At 48.2% G+C, this 20334-nt stretch overlaps 2 protein-coding genes across 4 annotated transcripts in view; one reads left to right on the top strand and one right to left on the bottom strand.

Moving 5' to 3' along the window:
- Window positions 1-172: 172 nt before the first annotated feature.
- COTL1 (coactosin like F-actin binding protein 1) lies at window positions 173-20166 on the top strand. Its single transcript, XM_021541245.3, has 4 exons — window positions 173-334; window positions 648-730; window positions 10783-10940; window positions 18825-20166. The coding sequence occupies exons 1-4, from the start codon at window positions 258-260 to the stop codon at window positions 18933-18935; spliced, it is 429 nt and encodes a 142-aa protein (XP_021396920.1). The 5' UTR covers window positions 173-257; the 3' UTR covers window positions 18936-20166.
- LOC110476365 (uncharacterized) overlaps window positions 1180-20334 on the bottom strand; it is a 71413-nt gene continuing 52258 nt past the window's right edge. For all 3 annotated transcript variants that reach the window (XR_014957992.1, XR_014957993.1, XM_085589911.1), the window contains 2 exons: window positions 16402-16483; window positions 1180-9877 (listed from right to left, as the gene is read on the bottom strand). Coding sequence is in view for 1 of the 3 variants with exons in the window: in XM_085589911.1 (XP_085446037.1) it covers window positions 9675-9877; window positions 16402-16483 (285 nt within the window). In the remaining 2 variants the exon portion in view is untranslated. The remainder of the gene's footprint in view (window positions 9878-16401; window positions 16484-20334) is intronic.

Here is a 20334-nt window from a genome sequence, read left to right as displayed (position 1 = left end):
CGAGCCCCGCGGCCCCGCGGCCCCGTCCCCCCGGCTATTGCATCACCGCGGTCCCCCCGCGCCGGGAGGGGCCGGGCCAGGCCCCGCAGAGCCATTGGCGGCGGCGGCGGGGGCGGGACGGCCGCGGCTGGCGGGGCTCGGCTCGGCTCGGCTCGGCTCGGCTCGGCTCGGCTCGCTCGGCGCGGTGCGGCAGCAGCGGCGGCCGCGGCCCCCCCAGCTCCGCGCCGCTCCGCGCTGCCCCCCTCCCCTTCGCCCCCATGGCCACCAAAATCGACAAGGAGGCGTGCAGGGAGGCGTACAACCTCGTCAGGGACGATGCCACCGAGGTGAACTGGTAGGTCGGCATCCCCCCGCACGGGCGGCGGTGCGCTGGGGGTCCTCGTCCTTCTCTCCCCGCTCCCCAGAGGGTGACTTGGACAGACCTTGCCCCCTTCTCCTCTTCCCCTCTTCCTAAAGGATGGGTTTTTCACAGCCTATTCTTCCCCACCTCCTCCTTTCCCTTCCTAAAGACTGTTCAGTGTATTCTTCGCCTTCCCTTCCTCCATTCCAAAGGGTGACTTTTAAATGCGTTGTTCCCCTTTCCTTTCCCCCATCCGGAAAGCTGACTTTTAACTGTATTATTCCCCTTGTCTTTTCCCTCTCCGAAGGGTGACGTTTAAGTACAATGGCTCTACAATCGTCCCTGGAGACCAAGGGGTAGACTACGAAACCTTTAAGAGGAAGTGCACAGGTAAGCTCCCTCTCCGTTGCTTTGGCCCCTTTCCTCCCTTCCCGCTGCCCGGGGCGAGGGGGAAAGGACAGGAGGAAACTTGGGGAGCTGGATTAGCGCTGCTGCTCCGCCGTGCCCCCCTGTCCTGCGGGATCGCCTCTCCAGCTCCACAGAGTGCAACCCCCCCAGTCCATAGTCCAGCGGCTCCTTTGTCTCGCCCTTAGACTTCACATCCTTTGGGCTCTTTCTCCCCTCTTCGCACAATCTTTCAGTGCTTCTCGGTTATAAACCAGATAAAACGAGTAAAACGAGTGATAGGCAGCGGCCGACTTGTTTGGCAATGCAATTTCACAGCAAAACCGACTCCGCTGCCGTGGCTAGAAAGATGCGATCGTACAGATCGTTGAGAGTGAAATACTCATGAAATCCTTCTGAAAATCGTAGCACTGAAATGACTGGAGTTGGAAGGCTTGCTGGGATTTTTTTAAGAGCGGAGGGTGGTCGTTGCAAAGCGGGGCTCGAACAATGCGGCCCCGAGAACAATCGCAGATCCGGCGTTGCACAACCACAACTGTTGCTGCTCCAGGTTTAAACGTGGCAGCGCATTGTTGAGCTGCCGGCTGTGGAACATTCAGGGCAGCAACAAAGCCTGGGCAACAGGAAGATAAATCCGGGAGTGTTTAACTGTGTCTGATCGTGACTTTTGATGAGTTTCACAAAAGCGGGTTTTGATTTTTATCTCAGTTTTAATCAGTTTTCCTCCTGTCTTGGCTGCTAGTTAACAATGTCACCAAGTGAGGTGAGATATGGAGTGTTTTTTACTAATACTGGATTGTAACCAAGTCTTACTCACTGAGACAGTTACTGCACGATTGAGTGCTGTGATTCACCTGTATTTTCAAAATTCTGTGTCTGAGCTGTGGAGGAATTGTGTTGAGCAGTCTCTGCCCTCTCAGGGTGGGACAGTTCATGGGGACACCGTGGGCTGGGAGTCCCAGGGCTTGGCTGTGCTTTATTGAGAACTCCCAGGAATGTAAGTGAGGGCAGGACAGCTCTGATCTGACAGGAGAAAAGTGTATTTTAGTCCTTGGAAAGGAGCTATGAAACGAAGATGATTTAGGCTGCTCTGCTGGGATGTTGGCAGTGGGGTCTCACTGAGATAAATGCAGCCACTCATTTCCAGCTGTTCCTGAGAACCTGCAGGGGAAATTCTCAGCACTAGGAAAGGTCCTGCTGTGGTTGGTGTCAGCAGAGCTGCTCACTGCTCTGCAGGAACTCCTTCCCACTCAACTCTTTTTAGTGGGCAACAGAAGGGAGAAGCAATTACCTGGAACCCAGGGAATCCCGGGGCTCAGCACTTTGGAAGTTCATGGCAGTGGTTAATTGTTCCCTTGGGAGGTCAGTGACTTCAGGATCTGAGTGCCACGTTCTCATCTCCTCTCCTGGCCAACGTAACTGAGCATCTCTGGTGTCTCCAAACACCTGAGGCTTGTGGGGGAGCCTTCCTCATTTATTTTCTCTCCTTGCCTTTACACAGTCCTTGTCTTTCTTTTTGTCTGAGCTGACTTTTAATGCTTTTTCTGGATGGGAGCCCCTTGAGAACTTCCTCTCCTCCATTCTGTGGCAAAGGGAATCCTTTTCTAGAGAGGCTGAGCAGGCAGAGGGGCTTTGGCAGAGCACAGGCAGGAGTTGGGCTGGGAAGGATGAGGATGACAAATAGTGGAGGCACACACTGCACTCTGAGTGTGGCCACATCTGTGTTCTTTACAGGGCTTAGAAACAGGGTGCTCAAACCAAGCTGGCCCCAAGATAGAAAAAAAAGGAAATTTTCCATATTTTAGAAATAAGCTCAGTAAGGAAAGAGTTAAATATAGGGCACTTGTGGGGTAGTCTGTGGCCTATTGTTAGCCTTTAATGGGGAGCTAAATCCCATAGAGCTGCTCCATTGCTGCCTTTCCCTGTTCCTTCTTTCCCTTTCCCTTGGCATGCACCTGCTGAGGGCTGTTCCCTGGGCCAAGAAGTTGTCCTCAAACCCACCTCTGGAGCACAGCTGCTGGAGGCTTAAAAAAAAGGCAAATTGAGGTGCCTGGTCCTTGGCTGAGAGCTGAAAAGGATCTTCCTCCACCCACGAATTTCAGTGCTGCAATTGGGGAAGGAAGAGATGCAAGTTTTGGAGCCTCCATCTGCGCAGCAAACCTTCACCTGGCCCGCTAGACACAGTCAGGAATCAAACCTTGTGCCAGCAGTGAAGTTGGAGCTTTCCTTCCCATCTGGGAGAAAGCAGAGTTGGTTGGAATATTTCTACTGAAACAAAGTCAGTAAAAAAGAGTAGCAAGGGATAGGAAAAGCTGTTGAATATTATTTTTTCTTGTGGCTACATCTCTTTCCTCCTGGTCTCTTCCGTCTCCTTTTACATTTTGTTGGAGGGGAGAAGAGCTGCTATCAATGCAAACAGCTTCAGAAAATGTGATTAAAATTTTTAAAAACCTTGGTGTCAGAACAAACTTCTTTGTTTTGAATTCCTGTTGTGTGAGAAACACTGCCCTGAAAGCCACAAAGTGCTGCAGCTGCCTCTGGTAGAAGCTGAGCATCCTTTGGTGGTTGGAGGTGAGAGCAGGAGCTGGGAGTTCAATCTCAGCGTGCAAAGAGTCACCATCAGAGCTCGCTCTGCTCCACTTTCTGCAGCTGTTTCTGAGGTGCAAACATCGTGTCCCTGCTTTCTTTAAGAACCATTCTTATGAAAAGCACCTTGGTACACATTGCTGCCCTGCTGGGCACTGGGCAGGGTCACTGTGTGCTGGTTCCTGTGGCTTTGGGACCCTGAAGGGCTTTTTACCAGTTTGGAATCTCTTTGCCTGTGGTGGATGTCCTGCCTTGTGCAGTGACAGAGGTCAGGGGGCTGCAAGGGGCTGTTGCAACAGCTCCTATTTTTGCTTTTTTCCCCCCTATCCATAACCCTTTCCATGCCCATCACTGCCTCTGCAAACCTCCTCAGGGTTCCAGTGTGGCTGGGGACAAAGGGAAAGGAGAGAAACTGAAATTGCTTCCTTTAGAGGAAGTAGCAGCTGAGTGAGGCTGTGTCAGAATCCAGCTCTGCACACCTCCAGCCCCACTGCTGGGGGAGCACCATGACACAGACAGATGCTGAGCTGGGGCAGGGAGGCCCGTGCCCTGAGCCAGGAGCTGCTGCTGGCCCTGCTGTGGCTTCTTTCCTCCTCTGCTGTACTCTCAGATGCACATCCCACATCACACCTGCATCTTACACATCAGTCCCCCATCACACCTGCATCTTACACATCAGTCCCCCATCACACCTGCATCTTACAGATCCTGGTGTGGGGCCTTTTCTTCCTCACATCTTCACTAAATTTTGTGTAGGAACAGAAAGGTTGAACAAGCAGCATCATTAAACTATCAGATTTTTCCTGTCCCTGTTTGAGGACAGCAGTTGCCACTCCTAGAGGAAGGAAGCATGGAAAGAAGAGCTTCTTCAGTGCCTTTTGTTCAGGGTCGTGGGGTGATGCTGCAAACACAGCCTGACCCTGAACTTCTGTGTGTCAGTCGCTGTCGTGCTGTCCCTGCCAAGGTCCGTTTGTCTCAGACAACTCCAACACTGCCTGGGAGGCAGCAGACCCTGTCTTAGAGCCAGGCATTCATCTTCTCTGGCCTCCAAAGGGCAGCCCCACGTGGGTGGGCACCTCTGCTCCAGCCTATCCCAAAGGAAAGCCAAGGAGGTTGGTTTAAGGAACATCCCTGGGTGACTCGGAGGTGGCTGCTGGGGGCTCTTCCTCTTGCAGTCCTGCCTAATGGCCAAAGTCCTGCTTGGTGGCCAATGTCCTGTCTAATGGCCAATGTCCTGCCTGTGCTGGCCCTGCTCTGACCCACAGAGTCTGGAGACCAAAGCTGAGGACATTCACCGTGTCAGGGTCACTGAACACTCCGTGTAGACACCCCCTGTGTCTTCTGGCTGTTGGACTGTTTTGGTTGAGCTTAACAGCACAGATTACCTCTGCATTAAACAAGGACTTGATTCAAGGCTTCTGATCCATTTTACTTCCCACTTCCAGCTCTTGCCTCTGCAGACAGCCTGGCTCCAGAGGAAGCATTAATTTGGTGGTCAGTACTACGTGCCATCAGTACACTTTGAGAAAAAACAGCTGAGCTGGTGCATTTGAAGCCAGAAAGAGATAAGAGTTGAAGGTTACTGTATGGAAGGATGTGACAGCTCTTAGGATTTTTTTTTTTAATGTTTTTAATTTCAAAGTCTTATAACTGGGCTGGTGATGCTGTTGCTGAGAAGAGGGGGATGAGTTACAACTGAAATGACATCCTGTGAAACTTTTGTGTTTGTCTGTTGTACCTGGACATTGCCTCAGTGTCCCTATTATGAAGCAGCAGAGCATCACATTGGCTCTGTCTGTGGTTTAATTTAATTTTTTTTAGTGTGTATTCTGCCATTTAAAAAAACGGGGTGGTCAGAAAGCTGGATTTCCCCCCACCTCCCCCCCATGCCATATGTGAACAGCTGTTTTCAATGCATCTCTGACAAAAGAAATAATGAGCCTTTTATTTGGAAAGCCTCAGAGCAGATAAATAATTGCAATGACAGCATGAAATGGGATAGTTATTCATGTGTCTGAAAAGATCAGCCCAAAACCACACTGGGCATTCAGCAGCAGGAAGAACAGAAAATCTTTGGAAGAACAGAAAATAAATACCCTATAAAATCATTTGGGGTTGACATAAAATATTAGAAATTAGAAACATAACTGGTTCCTAATAAAAATACAAATTTTCTGGGGTTTAGCTCAATTGTCCCAGAAAGCCTGGGCTGCACATTAAAAATGTAGAAGCTGTGAGTTGAGAGATCACCAAGGTTACGTTGGCACCTGAGGTTGTAGGAAAGATTTGTGAAAACACACGAGGACATATAATGAGATAGGTGCTTAGCTGCATTTGGCTGCATCTTAAGTTGCTAAAATGGGCCTTGTAAATCAATCTCCTACTGCTTTTGTTTCTCCTCTTCAGTGTTCATCTCTCCTGCTTTCCCTTACTGGCTATTTAAAGGGAGACCTGGGGCCATGGGTGACTTATGGAATTTGTCACGCTGCCCCTGTGCCCTCCCTGCCTGCCTGGACGTGCTCCTGGCAGGGTCACAGCGATCCCCTGCTCCCAGCAGGAGCCCAGGCTTAGCCTGGCCCTGCTGTGGACAGGCTGTGGGTTCAGGGAATATTCTCACTGATTTTTGTGGCAGGAACACAACAGGTCAAGGCCTGCAGTGATGGTAACTCTTGGTTTTGTGGTGACTCTTGGTAACTCTTGGTTTTGTGATGGTAACTGACAGTAACTCTGTTTTTTTGAGGGTAACTGATGGTAACTCTTTGGTTTTGTGATGGTAACTGATGGTAACTGGTTTTTTGATGATAACTGATGGTAACTCTTTCGTTTTGTGACGGTAACTGATGGTAACACTTTGGTTTTTTGATGGTAACTGATGGTAACTCTGGTTTTGTGATGGTAACTGATGGTAACTCTTCGGTTTTGTGATGGCAACTGATGGTAACTCTGTTTTTTTGATGGCAACTGATGGTAAGTAACTCTTTGGTTTTTTGATGGTAACTGATGGTAACTCTTTGGTTTTGTGACAGTAACTGATGGTAACTCTTCGGTTTTGTGATGATTAAGATGTCATGGCTGTGGGTCTGCCTTTGCCATCCCATGGTGGGCACAGGAGCAGGGAAAGAAGAGCTTTTCTTTTGTACTTCTTGCCTGCCCTTTGTTTTGGGGCCTGCCTGGCCCTTCTGCCAACCACCAGCACCATCCCTTCCTTCAGGGAAGAGCTGGGTCCCCTTTTGCTCTCCCTCTGCCCAGGTCAGGAGAGGAACCATGACCACGTCACTGGGCTAGCAGCACCCCCCTGCTGGCTTCAGTGGGGCAGAGAAGCCACTGTGGGGTCATTTCCCCGTGCACTTGTGTCCCCGCACTCACATCGGCCACCCCGGGTCACCTGGAGGAGGTTTGGTGCCCCAGCAAAGCCCTGTGGTGGCCCTGGGGTCACCCACGTCTGAGATGATTTAATGATTTAATGAACTCGTTGGGGTGGAGCAAGGCAGCCCTGCAGGAGATCTGTGGGCTTAGTGCAGGGTTTAAGAGGAAAAAACAGTGTAGGAAGAGGTAAGGAACATTTCTGTCTGCACTTGTGACCACTGAGCTGACTGAAGAGGTGGAAAATTGACAAATTAATCTAAAATTAATCCAATTGAAGCAAATGAATTAAATTTTCACGGAAGCTGTCATGCGCTGTAGTAATCCATGTTGGACAGAAGAGAAAAGCAGGTCAGTCCATCACCTGCCTTGCTGCCTGTGACCTTGATTCAGCAGGCAGGTGGAGCTGGCAGCAGCGTTTTTATCGTGGCACATCTCTGGCTTGGCCATTCACATCCCTCAGCCCCAGAACCGTGAGGGTTTGGCAGTGTGCTCCTTTCCTGCAGCTATTATCTTTTACTGATGATTCACTGCCTTTTAATCTAATGGGGATTTGTTCAGTACAGCTGAAACAAAGCACTTGAGTGGATGTAGAAAAAGGGAAGGATACCATGAAGGAAATCTCTGTAGTCTGGCACCAAGCTTTGTTGACAGCCAAGGGCAGCTTAATCAGAATATTTGGAAAATCCTGCCTTAGTGATAAATAAAGAGTTTGGAGAGAAATACCAAGTGATGCTCGTTAAGGCATTCATTGTGCTGCTCGTTGTTTGTCCAGCCATTGTGAAGGGAGTTGTGGTATTAATTGAATTAACATTGTTAATTTCTGCTGTTTGGATCCTGTGCGGTCTCAAATAAAGCTGCTATTTCCGTTCTCCCCAGATCAGTTATTCACTTCAGTCTGCCCTGAAATTCATGCCTCAGTGGCTGGGAAGGGGGTGGCACAGCACTAGGCAGGATTTCCTCTTTCAGGGGAAATCTGTGCTGTCTCTCTCTGATTTGTTCTGCTCCCCTCACTCCCAGCAAATTCCTAAAACCACCGTGAGCACTTTTGTGTGAGAAGGGGGCGGTGGATGTTAATGCCCTGAGATTTCTCGGGGAATTGGCACTGATGGCACTGATGACTTCCAGCGTGGGGAGTCGATGTGGCAGGCTAGAACTGATTAACTGTGAAAGAGGAAATCTGGGAGTAGGGAAGAACTTGCCTTTTGATCCCCTTATCACTCTGAACACGCTTCAGACTAATTGTGAAACTCAGCCACTTCTGCTCAGGGATTTTGACCTGCACTTGGAGAGGCTTATACCCAGGCTGAGCTAGTGCTAAAAAACCTCTCCATCCGTCCCTGGTGCCCTTTTAGGAACTGAGACATGTTAATTGCTCAGGGCTCCAATTCACATTCGCTCTTGGCTTTGTGTGCAGCAGGATTACACCCAGCACAGCGACTCAAGGCATCCTGTTTGTGCTAAATACCCTGGGCTGAAGAGCCTGCTGTGCCTCCAGTAGGGATATAAATCCTGTGGGGAGACAGGAGGAGACAGGACCCAGCTGGGGTGTGACCCCTGCAAGCCCCCACAAGTGCAGCAGCTCCAGGAAAATCTGCCCAAGAGGTGACTCAGAGCCCCAGTCCAAGCTCAGGTGCTCATTATACTTACTGGGACTGAACACGGTGGAGTAAGGGTGGTTCATGCCCAGGTGATCTCATGGATAACAGCTGGAATTGCTGGATTTGGCTCTTTTTAGTGTCATGGAGCTGCTTTCAATCAGGATGGGCAAGCGCTGAAAGTTCTGCTGAGAAGCAAATCCTGCTGCTGCCAGTGAGCTGTGGGTTAATGTCAAACTGAAGTTTTCTGACAGACAAATTCACAGAAATCCCAGAATGGTTTGTGCTGGAAGGGGCCTTAAAGATTGTTTCATTCCATCCCCATCATAAGCAGGGACACATTCCACTATCCCAGGTTGCTCCAAGCCCCATCCAACCTGGCCTTGGACACGTCCAGGCATGGGGCATCCCTGGAACTTCCTCTCTGTGCTGCTGTGAAAAACCACTGGTTTTTCACCTTCATGATCTTTTTTCCATTATCTTTATTACAAAGGGGCACATTCCAGTGTCCACACTCTCTGTGGCAGCCTCTGTTAGAAGGGACAGGGATGGAAACCCACAGGCTCAAGGTGGGGACAGAGGGCTCCATGGGAAGGGCAGTGACACCACTGCAGTGCAGGAGCTCCCAGCACTCTGTGACACTAAAGGGATTCCCAGGACTGTTCCCAGAGGAGCCACAGGACAGTTCTGGGCAGAGCGTGGCCTCCTTTGCTGTCAGAGCTGGGGAGCAAGGCTGGCTCCTGGATCTGTTAATTGTAACATTAGGGGATTTACTGTCTCACTTCACCTTGGGTATTTCCTGGCTGTCGCTTCATTTATGGTTCTAATCAATCTTGGGAAGAGGATTGTGAGAACCAGCAGCCCCCACATGCATTTCTTACACTCACCAGTAGCAGGGCAACTGAGAGAGAAGTTTTGTTAGCCTGCATTGTTGATACACGACTCTTTCTCTCCTTCCAAAGATCCATCTGGATTTTTCCTGTGAATAAGATCTTTCTTTTTGTTTCTATTTTGAAATCTTCAGAGGAGTTTGTTTTGAGCATTGTACTGGCTCACTCACCCCCCTGCATCCATTTTCCAGTTTGCCCAGTATTACTCAGTCAGTGACAAAAATAAAATTAAAGAGAACAGAGAGAACAAAACAGGGACAGCAGAGGTGGATTTTTTTCAGACTTAAAAAAGTTTTCACTTTTAACAAGGCAAATTTTTCTTTGTGAACACTTTGGCAAATCAAAATGTTAGAGAAACTCTGAGATATGTTAACTTGTGGAGAACATCCCAATGTTTTTTAACATTGATTTCTAGCAGCTTATTTTCTGGGGATGAGCAATTTAGAGCTGCTTCTCCCCTGTCTCCAGAGCTCTTGGGGCTGTCCTGGCTGCTCATGGAGCGAGCTGGGGATGTTGGCAGGCATTCCTACACCTGGAGCCTCCATTTTCACCTGGCAATTTGTCAACCCAGCAAATCCTTCTAAGGCATGTGGAACTGGTCACAACAAGTGTGCCAGGACTACCAGGAGTCTTCTCAAACAGCAGGTTTGTTCTTCTCGTTTGAGTCACCTCCTTTAAAAGGCCTCCAGTGACCTCTGAGAGATAAAAAAGCCATGATTAGGAATATTCCACAATTGCACAAGTGTCCATCTGCTCTGCTTTCTGCCACTCCTGGTGGGAGGCTCCAGCATCCCTTGGAGCCTGGGGATGCAGGGGGATGGTGCTCCTGATCAGGAAGGCTCCCAACTGCCTGGCTCCATGAGTCACCAGGAGATGGAGGAAGGAACTCTCTGAGATAAGAGTCTGCAAGGTTGTCACACATATGGCCAGACTAAATTAGTCTGGTGTGATGTAGCACAAGCCAGCTGTGAAACAAGGATCAGTACAGCTCTAAAGTCCAGGACTTTTCCCTCCAGGGATTTGGAAGGAATAGAAAAACATACCTGGGCAAGTAATTGCAGATTTTGCTTTTCTTCCTTCTTCTCCCCTCCTTCTTGTAAACTCATACTGCAAGTGAGCCAGAAATGGATGGGAGGAGGGAGGAAGATCAGACTTGCACAATGGCCAGTTTCTGGTAATGTTATAAAATGTGACCCTAATCCTGCTGTTCTGTAAGAGACACCAGGATATCACTTTCTTCCCTTCTGCACCAGGCCTGCAGATGAATCATTTGGCTGAATGGTTAGCTCTGTGCTCTTGACCTGCCTGCTGACTGTATTTTAGCCATTTCCACTGTGATGTGGGGTGTCCAGCACAGCCAGTTTCCTCCCAGTAACTCAGAGAGCCCAGAAGAGGCAGAGCCAACACGGGCAAAGCACACTTTGCAAGCACAGGGCATATGAACAGAGCCCTGTGCCATCTCTGATTCCCAAATGCTGGCACTGAATCATGGGATCAGTGCCTTGCCTTGGTGTTTGAGAGCAGTAGGCTCACCCTGGAGAAGGGGAAGGCAGGGATGTTCCTGGTTTTCATCTCTTTGTCCCTTTTTTTGCCTCCGCAGACGATGTGCGATTGTTCGGCTTTGTCCGATTCACCACCGGCGATGCCATGAGCAAGAGAGTCAAGTTTGCCCTCATCACCTGGATTGGAGAGGATGTCAGTGGCCTGCAGAGAGCCAAAACTGGGACTGACAAGACTCTGGTCAAGGAAGTAGTACAGGTAACCTCCTCCTTATGCTCCTAACCTGCAGCTCCCATCGCTTTTTTCTGTGCCAACACCAGCAGGAGGGAGAGAGAGGGAAGGATTGACTCATCCTCCAACTTAGGAGTTAATCCTTTAAAAAGAAGACAGTTTCCTATTGCCTGTCTTCCTCTTAGGAAGGCTTAACATCTGCCCTTTGAGCACTCAGACATAAAGAAGCACCTTTTGAGCTTAAGGCTGCCTTAGCTATTTCATGAGGAGGGAATTGCTGCACTCCCCTCCTCCTCACCACTGAGATGTCTCCCATCCCCTTCCTTGATATTGAAATAATTCACTGTTGAATGATCACGGTTAAGTTAAGCAGGTAAAATTAAACAGGAAAACCCACACCCTTGTTTAAACTTCTCCAGAGGCCTTTTGCCTTTGCACAGTGAATTTGTGGAGCTAATCACCCAAAGTCTGAAGTCCCTATGGTACCAATTAACCAACGGCTCTTAACAGCTAACTAGATGTGAACAGGCTTTGTTTGGCCTTGGGCGTAGCAGGGGAAAGAGAAATGTGCTCAGTCCAAGTGAGAACAAACAACAGCCAGGAGAGAAGTGACTCGTGGAAGGCTGCACAGAGCCACAGCTGAGACCTGGCTGTGATGGAGAGGATGCTGATGTTTGGAATCTTTAAAGTATTTAAAGCAAGGTTAGCTCTCCCAACGAAACAATAGAACCAGCTCACCAGAGCCTGAGAAATGGTTTTGTTTATGCTCTTGTGGAACAGGCTGATGATTAAATTAATCTCCCTCAATAACTGAGCTCTTGCCAGTGCAAAGAAATCTCCCAGGAGGACACTGTGAAGGGTGAGAATGAAGCCCCCCCTCAACTCTTCAGTAGTTTATATGATACAGATGATTACATTTAGAGAAGAAGAATGAAGAAGATAATACATTCCTGTCCTTCCAGAAGATAAACTCTAGTGCTAAACGTTTGAGAATGACGATTCAAAGGGGCCTGTTCTCCAAAGAAACTTCCAGAATGACACCTGAGAGATAGGAAAGCAAGTTTCTGCTCATGGGAAGCAGCTGAAATGGCATAATTGTAGCTGAAGATGAAATTATAGAGTACTAATGAATGACTCTTATATGAGTCACTAAGCCCAAGGTTTTCTTGAAAATCTGTTTAGACAATGTATTCCTGTTGAGTTGAATAGCATTCCTGAGCACTGTGCTCAGATCTGTCCCTAGGTCTGTTACATATAATTTGCAATTTCACTTGTTTCATCTTTGATTAGTAGTCTGTACAAGTTAATAATCTGGTGGAGCATTAACCATTCTTGGCTGTTACTTAAAAACTTTCATATTCTAGTTAGTCTGTACTAAAATATAAAAACAATACAACTGGTGCTCAATACACTTTTACTGAGCAACCTTCTCTATAAACCCCTGCAAAGCATTTCTGAATGTCACTAATGGTGATCTCCTCTCCAGAAAAAATTATCTTGACAAGTATTTTGAATAGTTCTTGATATGCAACTGAATCCCGCTGAGTGCAGTGAGATAAAAGCAGAACTATTTTCTCCTTTTTATGCCTGTGACCTTGCAGGTAATCTGTCAAAATAAACAAGGACAAGAAAGTCCAACTGAAATTTAATGGAGGGAGTTTATCCTAGAGCTATTTCAGTAGTTCCCTTGACCTTCAGGTACATTCTCAGCGTTCAGTTTTTTAGAGATGTAAAATTATTATTTGAGATGTGAATTATCCACAGAAAAATAAACTTCTTTTTTCTTTTTTTTTTTTTCTGTAATAATGAACTACAAATCCGAGCCAGTGTTGGCTCATCATTTGGAAAAAACAATGCCTTAAGGTGGGAGTTTTTTAGTCTGCAAACCCTGAAGGGGTGCAGGTGCACTCACCCCATGGAAGGGTGGCACAAGGAGACTTTGTACAGCTTTGATCTGCACAAGGGACAGCCTGGGATTCCAGAAGAGCAGCTCTTCACTCTGAGGAGCCCTCAGCAAAACCTGAAGGGCTCTCACAATCTTGTACTCTTTGCCAAAGCACCTGTGGATATTTATTTAAGACCCGAGTGTGAGGAGATTCCTGCTTTATATCCTGTGCTGTGTTGATAAGCTGGGGCTGAGCTCTGCTCAGGGCTGAGCAAACACCAATAAATGTTGCTGTTCTGAGAGTCAAAGTGAAAGCCAGTCAGCTCTGGCACCTCCTGCCAGCACAACCCACCCTGGGATAAAGAGGATCCCACCCAGGGATGGTTAAAGGGCTCCCAGAAGAAGGAAAACACAAGGGACATGAACTGGTGGGGAGTGGATGATGGGCTGTGAACAAAGGGATGAACTGTTACAAAGCAGAGGGAGGAACTGGGCTGCCCTGGCTTTTGTGTTCCTCCCTTGGAAGGAGGAACAGGTGCTGTGAAATCCGTGGGGAGGTGGCTCTGGAAGCAGTGCTGATGAGTGAGTGCAGGAGGTTGCCAGAAAACCTCTCAGGAAGAAAGGACAATTGATTTTTAGCCGTAATAACTGTAAAATGACAGGGATGGATCTCATCTGCTACAAATATCTGTAGTTCTTCTGATCTGTGCTAGATGAGAGCCAAGTCTTCTGGCCCTACTTGGCCCTGTGCTTATTAGCTCTTTAATGTTGTTGGAAAATGGGTTTTGAGTTTATTGTATTTCTTTTGGATTGTAGAAAAGCCATTTAAGGAACTATCAGGAGCTTTTTTTTTTCCCCAGAGCCATTTATTTCTCCATCCTTTCCTCCTTAACTCAGCTGGAAATCTTGGCTCCAGCCTGCAGCAGTTCAGCTGGGAGCAGATTAGAAATAAGGCCAGGATGGGGGACAAGTATTTATCTGTCTCTTCTCAAGGGTCTAGCTAAGTCCTATATGTGAGACAGGGGGTGGACATCCCACCTTCTATCCACTGAGCTCCTCTCCACATCAGGGACAGGTCTAATGGGTGAAGAAGTGGCACAGAATTTCCCATTGCAGGCAGCTGCTTAAGATGTTTGGGAGAATTTCTGGGCCAGAGTCTAAACCTACCCCTAGAACAATGTAAACAACTGGGCTCACAGCTGTCACATCATGGAGCAGTGACTTCTGCAAGGCTGCATCTGTTTGGCAGCAGCAGCAGCCCTGTGTCACCTTGTGCACCCTGGCAGAGGTGCACAGAGAGCCACCCCCAGCACTGGTGGCCCTGCGAGCTGCATTTGGTCACAGACCCCACAGCAAGGACGAGCCCAGGCACAGGGCTTGTGGCACTGGGAGTGGCACCCGGTGCTGCACTGGGGTGGTTTTGATGTAAACACCACAGAAATGGAGACAGGACTTGCTTCCCTGTGAGTGTTCCTTCCTCTCTGAACTCTCACCCCTTCATGACTGCATTTCCTTCCAGGAGATTTTAACTCTTCCTTAGGCACCTTTGGGGTCATTTTCCTGACAGGGCTGAATTCATGTCCTGCAGGACTCTCCCAGCAAAGGGACTGCCCAATCTTTGCCAGTTTGTCAGATTTTCCATGGATTTTGATTCTTTTCTGTTTTCATCAGCACTCCTTCCCCCACAAAGTCATGTGCTCTGTTATTTCCCTAATTCATATTCAGGGTAAAACAGCTCTGTTTCTGTGAGCAAATATTCGAGGCATTTTATTCATCATTATTTTTGCTGAGGAATTCATCTGGCTTTTGTGATGTCAACAGCTCTACTGGGTTCCTGTTTTGCAGCTCACACCCAGATCTTTTTTCTTTTTTGCTCACCTTTCCCTTTTCCTCTGGATTTCTCACTGCACCGATGATGGTGTCCCATGAGGGAGTACCCACTGATGTGGGCCCTGTCCCTGATCTTGGGATCAAATTGAATTCCCTCTGTGTGCTTTGGTTTTCTCATATCAGTACAGAGTCCTGACCAGAAGATGAAATAGCTAAATTAAACCAGAAGGTTTAATAGCTTTGTTAGAGGCACTCAGGAAATCCAATTCACAGGGAGCAGCTATGTCACAGTGGCTTTGAGAGTTACTCATGAGGGTGAGTGAGATCCTGCTGGGAAGGCAGATGAAATTCTCTGAAATTCTCCTACTGGGCTGTTTTTCCTTGTTCTGGTTTACTGGAATGACCATACCAAATGGATATGGATTTACAAGAACTCCTGGTCTAGAGAAGAGGGTCAGAATCAGCAGCTTCTCCTCTCTCCGTGTCTGACACACAGACTTGTGACTCTTCCAGTGGGATGAAGCTCAGCAGGGAGAATTTGCAGAGCAGCTGAAATGCAGCTCCCATGGCTGAGACAAGTGTTTGCCAGAGGTTTGGGCTGGCTTCTCTCAGTGCCTGGAACGGCTCCATGTCAAATTGGCAGGAGTAGATTTGAAGAGAGGGTTTTTGCTGAGCTTGGAGTCTGACAGCTGAGTGCAGGAGCAGGTTTGCTGTGGGCCTGGGGCTCAGACCATGCTGGAAAAGAAACCTGGGAGAATCCACCTCCTCTGCACTGAGGATGAGGTGACCAGTGGGTGGGAGTGGTGACATTAAGCACAGTAGAACTGAGGATTCTGAACGTCAGCAGAGGCTGCTCCAAACCCCAGTAAAAACAAAATAAATAAAAAATTTCAAGAAGCTGTTCAGCTACCTGGCACCATCTGTAGCTGCTGAGAAGTGTCTGTAGACTACACAAGGATTTTACTCCTGGCTTCAGACTTCCCAAGCTGGGATTTAAAAGGGCCTCTGCAGACCTAGTTTGGTACAATATCTGCACCACACAGATTTTCCCGTGGGCAATTTAGGGAAATTTTATGGCCCATATGCTAAACATTCAGGGCTTGGAAGAGGAAGAATATCTACTCCACCCTTTTTTTTTCCCCCTTTAAGTTGGCTGAAAGAGAAGGATTGAGTTTTCCACACAAATTGCATTATTCCCAGGGAGGGATGCAAGCTTCTTTGCTCATGCATGGTTGGAGCCCTTTCAGTCTGTGCCTGGTGTGGCTGGCACAGGGGATGGGATTCCAAAATTGTGACCCTCAGGCACAAAGAGGAGCTGGTGCCAGAAAGGTGCATTGGACAGCCAGGAGTGAATCTCAATATTTCTGTGTGCTGTTCACTGATTTGAGAGGCAAAGCAAAGAGACTCTGGTCACTGTTGTGTTGTGAGAGTGATAAAGATAAATGGCATCATTGTTTTTGTTATCTGGAGGCTGCTGGTGACTGGGCTGAAGACAAAGGCTAGAATTCACTGGCAGGGCTTGCTGTGGTTGTAGAAAGCTTGGGGTTGGGGGGAGGAGAAGGGAAAAGGAAGTGGAGGATGTAAGATGAAGACACATGTCACCAAATCAGGGGCCCAAGCACCAGAGTTATGCACTGTGCCTCAGGATTTGCACCCTGAACAAAAGCTCAGCCCCAGAGAGCTCAGACAGTAAATTCAGAGTGATGAGGGAGGCTGTGGCTGGAGAAGGTCAAGCAGGATGTTAAAATCAGAAATTCCAGGCACCAAACTCACCAGAAGCATCTTCCCTCCTTAGGGCCAGGCTTGGGGAGACACCGTGGTGGGTTAGAGCTGGTGTGAGGAACCAAGGAGGACCCTGAGGGAATGGAATAAAGCAGAGTTATTAATAGCAGTGACCCAGATTGCACTCCCAGGGTACAAATCTGGCACAAGAGGTGGCCCAGTCAGCTAAGAGGATATCCAAGAGTGGCTGGGAGCAGAACCCAACTGGCCACTGCCAGGGGGATCCTGTTCATTCCTTGCAAGGTGTCTTGGTGGTGCTGGTGTGGAATGGTGGCTGATGCCCACAGACTCACCCAGGAGTCATCTGGAGAAGTGTCTACTTGAGAATTACTGAGTAATTCTATTTACTTTGTGGCACATATAATTAATTCTCCTCTGTTTGGGCACGAGTGCACTTGCAGTTTCAATTTCAGAATCAGCTGGATCCTGCAAAGTGGGCATTGAAAAAACTCTGCCCACACTTTTAAAATACACTTTTCATGGAATCCCTCTCAGAAATGCTTTTATGGATCTGCCTCAGTTCTCACTAAAGCAGGGCAAAGTCTCGCCCTGAAATCAGGTAGTCCTGGATAATCTGCTTCCCAAGGTGAGGAAAATTTGTTAAACCTGGCACCATGGAAAAGGAATTGAAAAGGCTCAGCTCAAAACTCACATAGGAGTATCAAAGTGCTGAAAATCCTGGGGTTGGTCTTAGCAAGAGCTGAGCTTTGCAGAGATCACCCTGGAGACCTGGAAGTAGGACACTCGTGAGTATGACTAAATCTGATGGTTTGGGCAGTTTGCCTCTTTATTCCCATCTCAAAAAAAAAAAAAAAAGAAAAAGGAAAGGATTTGTTTTTCTCCAAAAAGCAATGTCTTTCCCATTTTCCCTGGACTCTGCCAAGCCGTGGATGAGTGCCTGTGCTGTCCACATGGCCAGAAAACCTGAGAATTGCAGCAGTGGAGCAGGGCTGTTATTCCTGAGGACTCTGTGTGCCTGCCCATCAGCCCGAGCAGAGCAGACAAGGCTCTGAGGATTTCCTACAGTGTGAAACAGGATCAGCCACAGCTCAGAGGGGGAGGAGGGAGCTGTTTTCCTCTCCTTTCCATTCCTGCCAGTGCATGAAAGAGGTGCTGAGGCTCTTTCAAGCTGCATCCTCCTCCACCCCCTCCTTTACCCGACTCAGATCCAAACTGAGACCCTTGAGACGCTGCCAAATAAAGAGCTCTGCCATGGCTTAGAGTCTGAACCCAATCAGAAGCCCCCTTCCCATTGTGCCAGGGCTGTGCCAGTGCCAGGGAGACCCACACAAGATGCTTGCTGCTCTCCCAAAGCATTCCCTCCTTCTGCATCACCTTTTGGGGAATTCACTCTGTGAATGCCCAGGGATTTGGGCATTGCAGATTTCCTGAGATGCCACGGCAAAGCTGTTGGAATTTTAATTCATATTTTTGGTAAAGTGCAGTGGATGCTTGTGTTGGTCATGTCTGTGGGGTGGGGGAAGGGAGACTCATGCCGTGCTCTCAGTTGTGGATAGGAAGGGGAGGAAAATGCTCAAGCAGCAGACAGGCTGGTTGCTGAAATGGCTGTGCACACACATGGATGCCATGCCAGCCCTGCTGTCAGGCAGGAAGCACAGCCCCCAGCAAGGGAAAAAAATCCCTGAGCTGCCACTGCTCTGACAAGAGCCCTAAAGGCACCCTGGGATCCCATTCTGCTCCCAGAAAGGTTCTCTGTGTTCCCAGCCTGACATCCCAGGGGCTTGCCCAGCTCCCAGGAGCTGCAGAGAGCTCTCAAGCAGGGGGACACTTGGGACAGGGGGGCACTTGGGACACAGGGCCTGGGCACAGCCTGTCTGGGCCAGTGTCTGGCTTTGGCCACGGAGTGTGTTGGAGATGAGGGGGCACTACATGAGGCACTAAATCCACGGAAGGAGCTGTGTTTGCTCCTGTGCTGCTCAGTCCTTCACAGGTGTGACACCGCAGTGCACTCTGCTGTGGTGCTGCTCTTTTTTCAGGAGAAGGGGCCCCAAAAAGGGCACAGAGAGGATTAGTGACTGGCCCATGATTATGCTGAGGGTCAGTGGTGGTCAGGAGTCAATAGTTTTGAGTGTTTCAGTTCACATACTGCTTAGGGAACTGGACCTAACCTGGCCTGTGCATCTCCAGGAGGAGCTGCTGCACCCCTGCATCTTGTGGGTCTGCAGCCAGTGGCTGTGGAAGTAGATAAATAACATTTTTCCACGTGAAGTGTTGTGTTTTGCCTTCACTGTCCCTCTGTCTCATCCACAGCTTTCTGTTTATCATCCCAGCCACAGGAGATCAGGAGATGCAGCTCAGACACCCAGGGAAGCTGGATAACCCATCTTCATTCAGCTAATTTAAAATATATCCTTTGTTAACATGTTTTGTTTTTTTTTTTTTCTCTTTTGCAGAACTTTGCCAAAGAATTTGTGATCAGTGACCACAAAGAGCTGGACGAGGATTACATCAAGAACGAGCTGAAGAAAGCAGGGGGGGCTAATTATGATGCACAGACTGAGTAAAGGCAGGAACCTCCTGGCACCATCACCTGGATCTCCGAGGGAGGGCAAAGGCACAGCAAACTAACACACCCGACAGATGAGGCAACTGAACTCCCCAGCTTTCTGTGGCTGCACCTAAGAACTCCCTTTTTTGCATACAGAAGACTTTTATTTTCCATTCTCTCTCATGAAACATTCCTTTCTGGGGCTCTGTTTTTCTTTTTTCCCCCTTTTTTTACTCCTAACTCTCTCTGTGTCCTCGCACCTGTGGAATTTAGGTTTGGCTCTGCTTTGTTCCTATTCAGTCCTGTGTTTGTAGAGGCTTGCCACTGTGTCCTTCTTCATGTCTGTGTGTTTTACTTGGGCTCAGCCTGGTCTCTGAGGGAAGAAAGTTTTGGGGGAGTTCTGAACAACGATTACTTTAATTTTTGAATTTTTTTTCTGACTGATATTCTTGGGAATAACATTATTTGCTGTTCTAGGCTCAGATCAGCTTGAGATGACTTCCCTCAAACTTTGATTAAATCATCTCAGCAGAAACGTCCAGCTGAGATGTTATCCAACAGCTTAAACAACAAAGCCAACAAACAAAAAAAATTTTTTGACTCCTGATAAATGGGAATAATTTTGCCTTAAACATTGTTTGACAGTTGCTATCCTCTGTGCTGCATCTCTGTCCCTCTCTCTTAAAAATAAGATCCACCACAATCCTAAAGTGGGTTTTGTTGCTCTTTGGAGGTATCACAGCACAGTAAACTGAGGGGCTTAGAAATGTCTGGACGCTTGGTCACTATTTTGTGTACGTTGGTCTCTGGGTTTGTATCTGACTTTGCTAATGCTGGGGCTCAGGAGGTGAAACTGAAATGCATAGATTTCCTTTTTCAATGATGTCTGAAAAACAGCCAGCTGCTGAATCCTTCCCTGCCCCTGTCCCCCTTGGTTATTCTGCAGTTAAACACGACAGCTACAGTTCCTTGGGGCCTTTGGCAGTGAGCATCCTCCAGCTGGGAGCGAGGGATGGATGGAGCAGGGCAGCTCCATCCCAGCTGGGGTGAAATATATAACAGCAGAGGCCCAGAGAGAACCTGGGCTCAGTTTGGTACCAAACTGTTTGTTTTGGGGGGCTTCTTTGTCTGGCTTTTGTTTGTCCATCCAAGGTAACTGTCCCCAGAGTTACATGTTGGGAGGGACTGTGGGGCTTGGGAGTCAGCGCTATAAATCCATTACAGAAATAAATGTTTTTCAAGAACAATTCTCAGCGACTCTGTTGTTCTTTTACCTTCCCTGTAACGAGCCTGTATTTAGGAGGTTTCTTAATCCTTGCTGTGAAGCTTTGAGCTCCTGCAATCTTGGGGCTAATTAGGAGAATTAAAGACTGGCTCAGATGTAAAATGATCCCTGCAGCCCTTGTCTGCTCGTC

This window comes from Lonchura striata, chromosome 11 (genome assembly GCF_050655825.1).
Source record: "Lonchura striata isolate lonStrDom1 chromosome 11, ASM5065582v1, whole genome shotgun sequence".
NCBI lineage: Eukaryota > Metazoa > Chordata > Aves > Passeriformes > Estrildidae > Lonchura > Lonchura striata.
This window is presented reverse-complemented; position numbering and strand designations above follow the sequence as displayed.